Raw genomic sequence first — 15,980 nt, forward strand, 5'->3', positions numbered from 1 at the left:
TCCATGATGAGAGAGAATCATTGATCGGCTGCCTCCTGCATGCCCCCGCACTGGGGATCAAGCCCACAACCCAGGCATGTGCCCTGACCAGACTCCAACCAGCGACCTCCTGGTTCATGGGTCGACCACTGATACACACCAGCTGGGCAGCAAAGGGAATTTGACGTTGAGGTGTGAGCTTGGCCTGGAGTGCCTGCCGGCCCGCCTCCCGGTGAGCCCTCCCTTGGAACTGACATCCTGGGCTCACAGGGGGGAGCTGCCTGGGAAACTTCCTGTCCCCCCCCCACCCGGAGCTCATCACATGAAACCACCCGATAAACGAAAGGACATCCGTGAAGACAGTGACATTCTAATAAGCAGTAGGGAGCCGGAGACTGCCTGGGAGGCAGCAGGGGCTTGGTACCCACATAGGTGTCGGTGTGACGTGGATTGGGGTGTTTGGGGTAGAGTGCGGGGAGTCAGGAGAGGGACTTAAGCCACACAATTACAGCCACTGTGACAACAGGGACACTCAGGTATCCCCAGGACCTGGACAGTGCCTGGCAGACACTTGCGAGCGCTCTCTCCCTCTCTCTCCCTCTCTCTCCCTCTCTCTCCCTCTCTCTCCCTCTCTCTCCCTCTCTCTCCCTCTCTCTCCCTCTCTCTCCCTCTCTCTCCCTCTCTCTCCCTCTCTCTCTCTCTCTTATTGTTAATCCTCACCCGAGGATGTTTTTCCATTGAATTTTAGAGAGAGTGGAAGGGAAGGGGAGAGACAGAGAGAAACATGGATGTGAGAGAGACACATTGATTGTCTCCTGCACGTGCACCAACCAAGGCCAGGGGTTGGTCCTGCAGCCAACGTACATGCCCTTGACTGGAATCGAACCTGGGACCCTTCGGTCTGCGGGCTGACGCTCTATCCACTGAGCCAAACTGGCTAGGGCGACCCTGTAATATTTGTTAAATGAATAATGACTAGAGGAGGCCCAGGGCCAGATGCCGAGGAGGATTTAGGGAGTGTGCGTTTATCCGTGGCGCCTGGGGTCACGGGAGGGCGGGGCTGCATGGGGCTGGCGGGTTTGTATTTGGGAAGATCGCTCTGCAGGAAAGCCCGGGACCCCCCACCAGCACGTGGTGGAGAGCAAGGCAGTGGGGCTGTCTCCCAGGGCAGGAGGGATTCGGAACAGGAAGGAGGGCGGGTCTTGGGGGATGGGTCTCGGAGGATGGGTCGGTTTTCGAGGATGAGCAGTGCCTCTGCCCCCCGGAAGGGGGTCTACTGATTTCCTCAATTCCACGTCGGCACACCTTGGACTTCCTGTAAGGCCCGAGTCTCCGCTCACTGTTCTGGACTGAGGGGGAATCACAGACTTACTGTGGCTGGCGAGCCCGGGGTTGTGGCTCGGGGCTGCCTTAGGGGTCATTCTTGGATAAATGAGGTCCATTCACAGGGCACAGACGACAGCACAGGGCCAGGCTCCATCCCTGTCAGGCTCACGGCCACGCCTGTGCCATTCGCTGGGGGCTCTGTCCATGATGGAGTGCCTAGACTCTGAAAACCAACGTCAGGTGCCAAGTTCATTTCGCTTTTCAACAACCAAAGCCCTTCTTTTAATTCCTCGGTACATTTTTACAGGCTCATTACTCCCCCCCGAGGCCGCCCCTCCCTCAGAAAAGGTATGACGTATGGAAACAGCTAAAGGGAGCCTCTGTCTTGGGCTGTGTCCCAGGTGACCTTACAGAAGTACCTTGACTGCGTTCCAGGGGGCCCAGCCTCTGCCCTGGTCCTCGGTTCGCTCTCTGCCCAGGCCCAGGATCTGAGTGGACCCCGGCCCGCTCTGCCTCTGAGTCCCTCTCCCCCTCAGGAATGCTGGCCCGTCCCCTGCAGAGCGTGCCCCACGCCGAGCCCCTCGAGGAAGGGCTGGGAGGAGCATATGACATTCAGCTGCACATTGAGGTGGCCAACGTCTCTGCAGCCGGACTTAGCAAAATTCACATGTGTGTCCAAGTAAACAGTGCACCTCCCCTGTCGCGTTCACATCTGCCTTCTCTACGGCTGTCTTCAGGGCCCCCCAGGAAGTCCTTCGGAAAACCCTCCAGAGTGAAGCCGGCACCGAGTCTTCGGAGGGGCCATTCAGTCGTGTTTCGTGTTTGGGAAAGAGGCCACTCCCATGGCCTTACCAGGAGGGACCCTATAGTGTGGGGTCAAGTACTTGGACGGAAGACCCCATGGTCTAGGTTCCAATCCAGTTCCTCCACTGCTGGTCATGTGACCTTGGGCACGACCTGTATCCCCCTGTCTGGGCTTCACCTGTAACATCCCTGCTGCAGGTGCCGACCTCATGGCGGCGTGTTGATGGAAAGGATAAGAACAGCGACCCCATAGCGTTTGTCATGGGTGTGAGGCAGCATTTGAAGTGCTCTACCCACATATTTATTCTGATGTAAATATTACATGAAAGGAGTTTGGAGCCATCCCTAGCATGAGTCGGTTCCCAGAAAGCCCTCCCGACTGGTGTGAGGTGATAGCTCGTTGCGGTTCTGATTTGCATAATAACTTTCGTGTGCTCTGAAGAGTCTGAGAGAAATACCTTAACCGTGCCTAGCTGCAATAAAGACGTTTATGCCCCAAACAGTAGGACAGAGGCACTTCGTATTCACCGATGAGCATCCATTTAGCGAGCATCTAATGACTTGCATTGGCATGTCCATAGCAGCTGCTAGAAAGACCTAACACTAAGAATCCAGGGCCTAAAGGAATGCTCTTTGCCATGTGCATTTCCAAAGCAACGCATGGAACATGCAAATCCTTGTGATGTTGGAGCAGAGAACGCGTGGCCCTCCCTCCAGGCAGGGCCTGGTGCAGGCGGAACCCCAGGCTGTGGTGGGAAGTCCCTAACCCTAACCCTAACCCTAACCCTAACCCTAACCCTAACCCTAACCCTAACCCCGTGACTTGAATCAGGATGCGTGATGGCCGTGTACAGGGCAGTCGGCAAAGTGGCCGGACTCCCGCCGTGTGGATCCCTGCTCACCACCCCCGGGCACAGGGTGGAAATGCAGCGATGGGAGGCTTTTAATGCGTATTTCCAGTTCTCTGCATCATGTTCAGGTTCCAGTTTTTTAAAGCCGTGCCTGATGGACGCCCCTGGAAAAACGTGCTTCTCCAGGAATTGCCTGTTTCTTATGTCTGTTTATACCCGTCCTGGTTGTGTCTGCCGCCTGCCGTGTGTGTGTGTGTGTGTGTGTGTGTGTGTGTGTGTGTGTGTGTCGGGGCGGGGGGGGGGCAGAGCAGTCCCCGGGGATGGCGTCCTGGAATAGGGAATGGCAAGTGTATTGCAGGGCTGCAGCCCAGGACATGTGGGTCGGGGAGTTCTTGATGCCTTTCTGAAATTACGATTGACTTTACCTTTTAAAAATATGTATTTTTATTGATTGCAGAAAAGAAGGGAGAGGGAGAGAGAGACAGAAACATCAGTGATGAGAGAGAATCAGTGATCAGTTGCCTCCTGCACATCCCTTACTGGGGCTCAAGCCCACAACCTGGGCATGTGCCCTGACTGGGAATCGAACCGTGACCTCCTGGTTCACAGGCCCATGTTCCACCACTGAGCCACACTGGCCAGCTCCTTTACCTTTTAAGGGCAGCTCCCATCTTTCCTTGGTGCAGGCAGGGGCCGGCAGTGACAGTGAGTTCAGGCTGCCCAGCCTCTAGCCTGGCTCCGCGTTGCCCTGGCTCTGTGTCCCGGAGCGAGCCCCTCTCTCCAGTCCACACCTGCGGCAAGTCTGAGCTGCACCCGCCACGCCAGGCCCCCTGCTACCCTCTCAGAACAGGGCCCGCACGAAAGATGCCACTCTTTTCCTGTTGAAGTTTCCAAGAGTCAAAACAAGGGGGAATGACTAAACACTGAGACTAGAACGCCTTGGGCCCCTGTCGCCGACGTCGGCCTTGAGTCCAGCATGCGGCCCCACGGGCAACCCTCTCCCGGCTCTGCGGTTGGAGTTCCCGTAGATGTATTACAACAACTATTTGAAATGGTCAAAAGCGTAGCTCCATTCTCCCTTCCTCTGAAGCTCAAACAAGACACGGTGGGAAAGGACTGTGTTTTCATTGTCCTGAAGGGGCGGCTGTTGACACGGGGTCTGGAGGCCTGTTTACACCACCACAGCGGGCATGGGGAAGCTTCAGGCCATGAATTATGTCTTGTGGTCACAGCACGAAAACAAACGAACTTCACTAAAACGGCCCCGACTTTAAATACTTGCACACGGTTTTGGAAAGCTCTGGATAGTGCGACTTAAGGGTTTGTCACCTCTCGGGATTTGACGGGGGTTCTGTTTTAAAGCCGTGGGAAAACTACAGTGATCCATGCCCAGAGCACATGTCCTCAGATAACGGAAATGAAACGGTTAAGAATTAGGAGAAAATTAAAGCATTGATCTGAAGGGTCCATAACCCCCAAGTCTCCTATTTCTGTGACTGCGTACATCTCTTTGACCTTTCACTTAGTAGGTAGGTAACTGCCTTGTTGGAGAAGAAAGAACTTCAAGTGCCTGGTATACAGCAGGCACTCAATCAAAATGGCACGGCCCAGCTGGTGTGGCTCAGTGGTTGAGCATTGACCTATGAACCAGGAGGTCACGGTTTGATTCCTAGACAGGGCACATGCCCGGGTTGTGGGCTCGATTCCCAGTGTGGGGTGTGCAGGAGGCAGCCGATCAATGTTTCTCTCTCATCATGGATATTTCTATCTCTCTCTCCCTCTTCCTTCCTCTCTGAAATCAATAAAAAAATATTTTTTTTAAATGATGGCTTGAATGGCTGAGTGCATGAAGGACTCGGAACAGTCTCATCCTGGACATTAGGGTTGTCACTTGAGGTATGCCCTCACCTGAGTTGCATCTAGTTCCCTGTAGCTCGCTCCCCTAGTAACTCTCTCTTCTTGAGACAAATAGACCCAAACATACCCTCCACTCAACGGATGGAATTTTCCGAGGGGATAGGAAACCAAGGCTCAAGCGAAGACACCCCGTGTTTTGATATTAGGATGGGTCTTTCGGAGATACACGTGGGAAGCCAGGAAAAACTGCATCAAGAGGAAATAATGCCTGTGTAGGCAGCGCTGGAAACTTCGCGGGTCCTCGCCATGGGAACGCAGACCGTTATTATTTTTAAATCTCCTTCATGTTAGCACAGCTGCGAGGATGCCGTGGAGCAGGGAGGGGTGTTTCCAGGCCCGTGGGCCAGCCTCAGGCCTGGGTGGCCCCGGCGGCAACCTCCATCCACAGACATAAACTGCTCCTCAGTCATGGCCGGCCCAGAGCTCCCTCCATCAGCACCAGGCACATAAGCAAGTGGCACTGGGAACAAACGTACATTTTCAAAGTCCCAGATGCCGAGGGGATTCTCTCTGCCCCGCCTGTCCACTCCGCCGCTATGGCCTTTGGGTCTGGAATGACCTTCTGCGTCCCACCCCAGCCCCGTGCCACCCAGAGAGGGCCCTCCTGCCTTGGCTGGCTGTGACCTTCTCAGACATGAAGGTCAAGTCCATGCCAGGTGGCTGGCACATCCCCCACGAATGAAGTTTGGAGGACACCCACACACCCTCAGGCCTTGGACACGGGGAGGACGTTTAAAATCCCGGGGAGCTTCAGGGTGTCCTGGGAAAATGAAAAAAGCATGTGTAGGGTTGAGGATGAGAGGCCATGTCTAGAAACCCACCTGGGAAGACATAACCTGAATATGAAGAGGCCTGTGCAGGAGTCCTGGGTTCGCCATCCGTGGGTGACCCTCTCAGAAGGGTTTTACGTATTTTTCTGTTTCCTGGTTAAGCTGGATTTTCTAGTTGGAGTTTCCTTATTAATATGATTGTACCAAATCCTGTAACTTTTGAATCTCAAAAAATTCCCTTTTTTTTTTTTTTTTTGTAGCAAGGCTGGCGGTCCTTATCCTAATGGCTGTGGCTGCCTTATTCACACAGCCCTGGGAACTGTCCCCAGGGGCCAGCGGCTGAGTCCCTCTGCATCCTCACAGCTCGCTGCATGCCCCCTCCCAGGGTGCCGCCCCCCCCCGCCTCCCCCCCAGCCTGCCTGCTGGCACCCGAGCTTGGGACACGGTGAGGCTCAAAGTCCCATAACTAAAGATGGGTGTGAAATTGGAATTGGAAGTTCCACACGAGGATGGTGTTCTGAGGTTTTGAAAAAGAGGAACTTGGTTCTAGGCTGAGCCTGGCAGAGGGCGCCTGCGTCCGTCCCGGCATCTGTCTGCGTGGCCTGTTTACGGTCACGCAGTGAGAACAAACGGCAGTTCGCCGTTTTCTGCACGTGTTTCCAATCCGTTGTTGCAGATGGAGTTTTGACATGACAGTTTCAGGAGGAGCTGCTGAAGAAATAGAAGCCAGGTGGCAGCCTTGCTCCCACGTGCCCGCTCCTGGCTGTGCCCGAGCCTGGGCACTTCAGAGGGGCTGGAACCATAGACATGATTCCCCTGGGTTCTGGAGACTGGAAGCCCAAGGTCAAGGTGTCAGCCGGGTTGTGGGCTGGGAGTGCCCTCTCCCCGGGGTGTGGAGGGCCGGTTCCTCCTGGGGCGGAGCGAGCGCTCTGGTCTCCTCTCTTTCTCATAAGGACACACGAGTCCAGTATGTTGGCCTCACCCTTGCATCTTCTCTAAACCTAATTAGGAGGGCCCACCCGACCGGCGTGGCCCAGTGGTTGAGCATCAACTAGGAACCAGGAGGTGGTGGTTCAATTCCTGGTCAGGGCACATCTTATCATTGATGTTTCTATCTCTCTTCCCTCTCCTTTCCTCTCTGAAATCAATAAAATATATTTTTTTAAAAAAAGAAAAGAAAACAGCCCTAATCAGTTTGGCTCAGTGGAGAGAGCGTCGACCTACGGACTGAAGGGTCCCAGGTTCGATTCCGGTCAAGGGCATGTACCTTGGTTGCAGCACATCCCCAGTAGGAGGTGTGCAGGAGGCATCTGATCGATGTTTCTCTCTCATCGATGTTTCTAACTCTCTATCCCTCTCCCTTCCTCTCTGTAAAATATCAATAAAATATAAAAAAAAAAGAAAGAAAAGAAAACACGAAAGAAGGGCCCCATCTTTAAATGTCATGGGGTCTGGAGCATTAGGACATCAACATATGGGCTTCGGGGGACACCTTCCGTCCCTAGCGGGCCCTGAATCTGCCTTGCTGCATCTCCTCCTTTCTCCCCAGTCACCTCCACCTCGCCGTCCCGCTTCCCTGTCTCGGGGCAGGGCCAGGCAGCGTGCTGTCAGTTGCCACAGTAATGGAGCAATTTCTCTTTCTCCACCAGAAACTCGCCCGATGAGTGCAGTGTGGCGAAAGGCGGGAAGATGGTGGGCAGCCCGGAGGTGGGCATGAGCTACGGCGGCTACCTGGAGGAGAAGCACCTGCCGCCCCCAAACATGACCACGAGCGAGCGCAGAGTCATCGTCCCCGCAGGTGAGGTGCCCTTCCCGGGTGTCCCTGGACTGTCCTTCCTGCCCGTGGCGCCCGCCCCCTCCCTGGTCTACAGCAGGGTTTGTACATGGGAGCCAGCCGGCGTTTATGCACATAGAGTGAAATGTTCATGGGTGTGCGTGCGTGTGTGTGTGTGTGTGTGTGTGTGTGTGTGTGAGAGAGAGAGAGAGAGAGAGAGAGAGAGAGAGAGAGAGAGAGAGAGAATGTCCATGGAAGTGACCTACAGCTAGGAGTTGCCCTTTCCCTGCGGTTATGTGGTGTTAGAGATCTTTTCTTTTATAACAGGTGGGAGCCTTGCTGGTTTTTAAAAAATGGTTTTTTTACCTGGGAAAATAAACAGTTGGGAGCAGTATGCTGCTGGCCCCTAGAATCTAAATTGCAGCTCTCACGGGCCTACCGTACAGATTCCAGAACCCGAGGAAGTCTTCCCCCCAGAATTCATTCCCATCCCAGCCCAGAGCATCACTCCGGGTTTGAGGAAAATGCCAGGGACTTATTTATTTAGCGAAACGAAAGGTGATGGGACGGAGGACTCAGAGCTCCTGGGAGGAACTGGGTGACGTAAACCTAGAACTGTCATGACGGCAGCATCGGCGTCCATCCCCCCCTGCCCAGTGGGCCTTGCTCTGCGCAGGGCGTTTCCTTAGCGATGGGGAGACAGCATCTCACATCGTCCTGGGAAACAGTTACCTTATCCCGATTCCCCCAGGAGGGAAAGGAAAGGAAGGTCTGAGAGGTCGGCTGACTTTTGCAGGGGCAAACAGCTCATGAGAGACCACGTTGGAATTTGAACAGATCTGCCCGAATCCTTCATTCTCTCCCCTTCGGTGTGGGATTAAATCTCAGCTCCTGACAGGAGCCCTTGTGGGCTCCTCCCATTACTCATTCCAGCCATCTGGTCACCCTGCCGTTCTGCCAGGGGGCTTACACTTGCTGTCCGCTCAGCTGGAGACCCTTGATTCCAGGTAGTCGGGTCCTCCTGGGGCTGTGCAAACACCTCCTCAGAGAGGCCCTTCCTGTCACACCCATTTGTCACTCGCACTGCACCCCAGGACTCTCTGTCCCCCTCGCCTGTTTTTCTTTAGTGCAATCGTCGGCCAATTGCGGCTCGCGAGCCACATGCGGCTCGCAAGCCGCGGTTTGCCGCTCTGTTGACTAATGAGCTTGCCAACCACTGACCTAGACTCTCGATTCCAATAATTATAGGCTGTTGTTCCTTGTGATTAAGCCCCTATCCCAGTGGTCGGCAAACTCATTAGTCAACAGAGCGGAAAACCGCAGCTCGTGAGCCACATGTGGCTCGCGAGCTGCACTTTGCCGACCACTGCTTTAGTGCATTCATTCCTATCAGTCAGTACAGTGCACTGAGGTGGACGTTTGCTTATTTCCTTCCTCCCTCCAGGCAGCATCAGCCCCACAGAGGCCCGTCGCGTGGGTCAGTGGTGGGCGGTGCTCAGTGAATATCACTGAGGGGAGAGTGAGTGATGGAGGAAGGCTCGCCTCCAGGCTGCACGCACCGGCTACCCTTTGTGGCCGTGGTAGGTCCTGAGAGGGGTGCAGGGCTGCTGTGTGTGCGGACTGAGCTGTCCCTCCGTCAGGGCAGTGTGACGGCAGGCAGGTCCAAGTCCCCTGCGTGGTAGGACTCCCACCCCTTCCTCTGCAGAAGCTCGCGCCCAAACCGGAGAGTGCAGAGTGCAGAGCACTTGGCCTTGGATTCGTGGGCTCGGCTTTTCTGCCGGCTTGTCCCTGGGTGGCTCTCGGCAAACTAGGAAGCCGATTTGATGCAGTTGGTGTGGAAAGGATCATCCTCGGTGGCCAACCCTGATCTTGAAGCACCTTGTAAGACTTCCGTAGGACCCGTGTGCCTTCGTCGAGGGTCCAACAGGTTTGATGATGATGGATGCACAGTGGACAGTTACACAGATGCCGTGTATTTGGTTTGATCGTGGCCGCTGAGGTGCACACCCAAGTTGTGTCACCTGACCCTGTACCTTAGGCCAGGAGGCATTTCCTTTGGAACGGGGGAAATGCAGAAACGGACAGGCCATGGCACCCATCCTGCATGTGTGGCGTCTCAGAAAGGCTTGTGCTGGGGGGCCGGCGGGGGGCGGGGCTGCTGCGCCACTGACCCCGGCAGGTTATGGACAGAATGAGATGGAAACGCAGGGGACTCCCTCCCAAGCCCACCTCCCCTCCTCCGCCTCCTCAGGAAGGGAATTGCCTCCGTGTAGGCAGAGCAAAGTCGTTCGATTTCTAAGATGAGAGAATCAGTCTGAAGAAAGGTCTGCATGGCAAATTCTTGTCTTGCCGGCCAGTGTGGCTCAGTGGTTGAACGTCGACCTGTGAACCAAGAGATCACTGGTTCAATTCCTGGTCAGAGCACATGACTGGGAAGCAGGCTTGATCCCCAGGAGGGGGCATGCAGCGGGCAGCCAGTCAATCATGTTTCGCTCTCATTGATGTTTCTATCACTAATCCCTCTCCCTCTCTCTCTAAAAATCAATGAAAATATTTTTTAAAGAAGAAAGAAAATTCTTGTCTTGGTTCCTCATGGAATCACAGGCCCAGGAGATAGCCTGGTGCCCCTTACATCCTTCACCCAGTGAGGTCATCGTTCTGTGCCACCGTCGCTGTGCTTTGATGCCATCCATACCCTTTCCAATGGGCCGACGTGAGGCTTCCTTCGTTGAGTACCATGTTTAGAAAACAGGAGAGGTGTTCACATGGAAAAGTGGCACCCACCGTTTCTGATCCATCGCCGGTGCCGGTGGGGTGGGCGGCGGACTGGCCGCGCAGATTGGCTCAGAGTGTTTGTGTAAAGGCCGGTTTCAGCTCCTGAGGCAAGTCCTCTTTCAGCTGCTCCCGCCTGGGGTTGCTTCACGCGAGTGTGGGCAGTTATTCAGTTAATAGTGTTTGTAAGAGAGTTAATTGTGGCTGATTTTGCAAGTTGTGTCTTTCAGTTATTGGTCAAGCTTCATGTATCTGTGCTCCTACACGGACACACAGATGAACATGCGTGCACGCGCACACACAGCTGCATTGCACAATCCAGATCATTCCCCAACATGGCCCTGAGGTTGCAGGACCTGAGGCCACTCTGTCAGCTGCTGCACTTGCACCTGCACCCCCACCTGCACCTGCACCCCAACCTGCACCTACACCCTCACCTGCACCCCCACCTGCACCTGCACCCCCACCTGCACCTGCACCCCAACCTGCACCTACACCCTCACCTGCACCCCCACCTGCACCTGCACCCCCACCTGCATCTGCACCCTCACTGGCACCCTACCTACACCTCCACCCTTACCTGCAGCTACACCCTCACTGGCACCCGCACCTGCACCTACATCCTCACCTGCACCCCCCCCACCTGCACCTGCATCCTCACTGGCAACCCTACCTGCACTTCCACCCTTACCTGCAGCTACACCCTCACTGGTACCCCCACCTGCACCTACATCCTAACCTGCACCCCCACCTGCATCTGCACCCCCACCTGCACCCTCACTGGCACCCCCACCTGCACCTACACCCTAACCTGCACCCTCACCTGCATCTGCACCCCCACCTGCACCCTCGCTCCAGGATCCAGGCCTCCCTCGGGCACAGTTTGGGCATGGAGTGCTCTGCATACAGAGATAGAATTCTCCAGACCTGGGGGTCCAAGTGGTTTATGCGGGTTGTGCTAGTTAGATGCTTTGATTAACACTAGGTGTGCACGTCAGAAAGATAGCTTGAAAGAAAAGATTATTTCTAAGTATTTGTACCATCAAGCAACTACATACCGACATTCCTGTCCCAGACCTACCAACAGTCCTGATACGCACCGGCCAGAAAAGTGGCGGGTAGCCAGGGCCGCACAAAAGCAGGCCGGGCCTTGTCTGTGCTCAGAGGGCGTTCTTATACTTGGATCCCTCACTTCTCAGTGTCCCCACCTTTGATACCGTCTTTAACCCGAGCTATAATGCGGGTGTTATTTGGCTCCAAGGTGTCAGCGGGCAGCGCAAAGGGGACTCCTGGCTCAGTATCCATAGGTAAAAGGAAACTAATGTGGGAAAGATGAAGCCCAGCTATTAACTCGGAATGAAGAGAAAATGTGTTCCTTGGCTTGTTACCCGAAGATGACAGGAAAGTCACGAGAAAAGCCCTTATTGGCAGGGCCACCAGACAGTGTGGGAGGCCCTGGCTTGTGCCTGTTGCCCTGGCAAACTTGTTGGGTTGTGCCTCTCCCTCTCAGAGCGTACTAGTTAGACAGTAAATCACATCTGCACTCCTAATCTGTCTGTCCGTGTGCCCTCTATTTGTCTGTCTTTCCATATGTCTATCATCTGTCTGTCTATCATCTCTCAGCTCTCTAGCATCTGCCTGTGGATCTATCTGTCTGTCATCGCTCTGTCTGTCTGTCTGGTGTGCATATCTATATGTCTTGGTCTGCATCTCACAGGTTGGCTCTTTCTGACACAGATGTACCTCAGAGTGGCTTTCTGTGACTTCGATCTTAATCAGAGGGGCCCGAGACCTGTGCCCGGTAAACGGCTCCTGGTGGCTCAGCTTGACTGGAGCCCCGCTAGAGACGGCTTCCCCAGGTCTGCTCCAACCACTGCCACGAGGAACGCCCGGGAGCTTTGATTTAAGAATCGCGCTCCTAGACTTTCTGCCTCCAGGTGGGAGGTGAGGACCCTGCCTTGTTGACACGCTCCTGGCTGGGTTTCACACATCATACAGTGTGAGGACCTCTAATCTGGACAGAAGACACTAAGTAAGGTTCACTTTAATACGTGTTCATTATTCTTAATGAAGGCATGTTCTGTCCCTTTCGGAAGAGGGGGCGGCACAAAGGAACAATGGAAAGGCGTAGTCTCCCATGGCCATTCCAGAGTCGTCGTCGTCATCATCATCATCCCCCACTGGGTAGGAGGGAACTTGGTCTTCCTAAAGGTTCTCCCTCACCATGTGGTTGTAGTCATCGGTGGGCACAGTCAGTTTGGTAAAGGCCACGGGGCCAGGCATTCCCAGGGACACCGGGACCAAAGCACAGCTTGGGCGCCGAGGGCACCTCGCCAGCGGTCGCTGGTGTCAGCCCAGAGCTCCATGTGGACAAATTGGAGCAGCACGGTGCCAGGCCCGGGTGCATGGTGCTGCGTTCCTATCAGCAGCCACGGCCGCACGAGCCCCCGGCTGGCCCCCGGCTGGCAGTGTCTCCAGGGCTGCCTCCCGGGGCTGCGAGCACAGGCCCGTGTGGAGAGTCAGCGGGTCCCCAGGGCACCCGGGAACGGGCCTGTTCTCAGGAGTGTGAGTGCGTGGGTCACGAAGCTCCGGGGGGGTGCTGTCCCTCCGGCCCGGGTGCCTCTGGCGGCCACTGAGCTCCGTGGGGAGGGACTGGTGCTCGGCGATGTGCTAACCAGGCGGCTCACAAAGAGGAAGGCGCCGTCTTCATCCACTTTTCTCAAAAGTTGCAAAATGCTGTCGAAAATGCAACGGGCCTCTGGTTCTAGCCGCTTACGTTATTTTGAAAGATTTTTCTTTTTCTCTGTTCTTATTCCCTAAAATGGATGCCAAAGTGTTGGGTTTTTCAAAGATGCTACTCTTATCTTCTAACTGTCCACCTTGGGCTTAAGAACTCGTGGTAATCATGGGTCTCAGAGAGAAAGAGTAGCCACATTCATCTCTTCACTGGTTCCTCTCTTCATTCATTCATTCATTCACTCATTCGTTCGTTCATTCATTCACAGGGCACTTACTGTGCTCCGGTCACCATGAATAAAAGCTTTTATGCAACTTAAAACCCCCTCTTCCTGGCCCCCAAACACACACGGTTGAAACTACTCATTGTGTCTTACTCAGCCCCTGCATGCCGGGGACGTTGGCTTAATTCAAGCAGCATTCACTGAGCACTTGTCACTCACAGGAGTCACAGAGGAAATGACCCTCCCTGAGAGAGGGAGATAAGAACAAGTAGATGAGACCCACTCAGGGCGAGCAGGAGGTGTGTGATTAAGACTTCCACGAATGATTCAGATAGATGCTTCAAGGCATCTGGGGAACGAGATGGACGTAAACCCGACTGGTCAAGAACAGCTTCCTCTACCCCTCGTGACCTGATTCCCGCATCCCTTTGCCGCCCCCGCCCCTTCCCTGGGCCACGTCCTGCCCGCCAGTCACCTCCCTGCATTGTCACAACCCGGTGTCTTCCTCTGTGCCGTCCCCTCCTGTCTGTGCCCGCAACCCTTCTCGCCCCTCAAGGCTTCTTTGAAACCCACCCTTGATCTTTTGGCAAACTACTTGCTTCTCTTACATCTTAGTCTTTTATCAGAACACTTCGTTTTGCTTTAGATGATATTCGCTATCCTTCCTTACGTACAGGTACACTATTTAGTGGCTTGAAGGAGTTGAGATGCCTCGTGAAAGAAACTAGAGATAAGCATGTGAGCGAGACTCCTGTTCCAATAGAAATTAGGGGCACCGCGAAGGCAATTAAAAATGTTAGTGGGGCCCTGGCCGGGCAGGTCCGTTGGTTCAAGTGTCATCCTGACACGCCCCCTTTCCTCCTTCCTCACTCTCCAAACTCAATAAACAAAAATGAAAAGACTTGTGGAAAGCCAGGCCCCCATGGAGGGGGAATGCGGCCCTTAGACCCAGCTCAGCCGCGATGCTGTAGCGGAGCTCCAGCGTGGCTTTTGAGTTTCCTGGCAGCCAGCACAACAATGTAAGAAGCGTTATGTGGGGAAACGATCCCTGTGTTCAAGTAGAAGTGTCGCAGGGAGGGCAGTGTGTGTCCCAGGGAGGAACCCCTGGGCTTGACCCTCGAGCCTGTCCAGGCTGGAGACGTGACCCCCTTCCTGCCCGGTTGCAAAGCCCATTCCTCCAGCCTGGTTCTTGAGACACCCACCCTCGGGGAGCAGGGAGGACATCGGAGAGCCGCTCGGTGAGCAGCCAGCACGTGCCCAGCGAGAGTCGGCACGTGGCCAGCGGTGGGTGCAAAGTCGGGGTCCTGAGTTCTCACACTGGCAGAGGCTCCCCACTGCTCTCACAGGGCCTTCCCTGCGTATGGCATCTCTGGGCTGAGCTTCGAAAGCAGATGAAGGACAAGTGCTAGAAGCATCTACTCTCTGACCAAGCCTGGAAGGCCAACACGTTATGTTTTACACTTGTTAGAGGTGGTTATTGACGAGCCCGTCGATTAGATTATAAGGTCCGTGGGACGGTGATTATGATTTTGCATCTTAGTCAGCAGAGAGAACAGCAAGGAGAGGTCAGTGAACGGCAGGTATGGCTCTAATGGTTGTCCGGTTTAGTTAGTGGGAGTCAGGATCACCGAGGGGGGCGGTGCAAAGAGTCTTCATCTTTGTTCAACTTGGTATTAGGGTTCCTCACAGAAGCAGAGCCCCCCTCTCTGGCCCTCCCGCTCTCTCATATCTATCATTTTCTCTCATCCATCTGCTCTGAGGAATTGGCTCACGTGATTATGAGGCTGAGTTAATCGTAGAATCCACAATCTGCCATCTGCAAACCGAGACTGAGGGGAGTTGACGGTGGTGCCTTCAGCCCAAGTCTTAAGGCAGGAGAGGCCCAGCCCCAGTCAGGCAGCTTCAGTCCTCCCTGCCTCCACTCCACCCCTTTGTTCTGCTCAGGCCCCCAGGTCAGGACTCCCTCCATCCAGGGGAGGGCCTCCTGCTTCTCAGGCACCAATTCAAATGCTAATGTCCTCTGGAGACACCCTTCCCCCCCCCCACGCCCCGCCCCACGCCCAGGAATAATGTTTAACCAAACATCTGGGCGGCCTGTGACCCAGTCAAGGTGACAGGTATTACCTATCACGAACCTCTTCCTTTAAACATGGAAAAGGTGTAGAGGAAATAGGTAAAAACTACGCAGAAAAGGCTCTTGGTTCTGTGAGACACTGAGCTTAAAACCTGGAAATGCTGTCCAGAGCCTCACATCCTTTCAACGCAAAGCTGAACCGGGCAGAAGTGAGCTCCTTAGAGACTAGATCAAGGAGGGGACTGGGAACAGCAGCCCAGTCTCATGTGGGCACCGGTCAGCTTAGGTGGCGTGGGTGGGGGTGGGGTACCAGTGCCTCTGATATAGAGACTTGGAGTTTAAAGGACAGTTAGGGCAGGGATGAGGTTTTGAGCTTTCACAGGGATTTGAACCCGGCTCCCTCCCCAAGCCCTATACACACCTGCACACCGCTGCGTATCCCAGCAACCCCCAGGCTGAGAAATTAACCACTGAAAGGTGCTCCTAGAACCCAGACAGAAGTAGATACAAAATCTTCCTGGCGGGTGGTGGGGGGGGGGGGGGCATGTCTTCCATCTGAGCCTTACACATTTCTTGCAGATAAAGACCCACCGAAGCAGGGCTGGTGTGGCTCTGTGGTTGAGTGCTGACCCATGACTCAGGAGGTCACAGTTCAATTCCCAGTCAGGGCACATGCCCGGGTTATGGGCTCCATCCCCAGCAGGGGGCGTGCAGGAGGCAGCTGTTCAATGATTCTCTCATCATTGGTGTTTC

The 15,980-nt window shown here is 54.7% G+C and overlaps 1 protein-coding gene across 3 annotated transcripts in view; it reads left to right on the forward strand.

The window, feature by feature from the left end:
- ERG (ETS transcription factor ERG) overlaps nt 1-15,980 on the forward strand; it is a 96,978-nt gene that overhangs the window by 50,222 nt on the left and 30,776 nt on the right. For all 3 annotated transcript variants that reach the window (XM_080651853.1, XM_080651854.1, XM_080651855.1), the window contains exon 3: nt 7,297-7,445. In XM_080651853.1, the coding sequence (XP_080507979.1) occupies nt 7,297-7,445 (149 nt within the window). The remainder of the gene's footprint in view (nt 1-7,296; nt 7,446-15,980) is intronic.

Source organism: Plecotus auritus, assembly GCF_963455305.1.
Source record: "Plecotus auritus genome assembly, chromosome: 2".
Lineage (NCBI taxonomy): Eukaryota > Metazoa > Chordata > Mammalia > Chiroptera > Vespertilionidae > Plecotus > Plecotus auritus.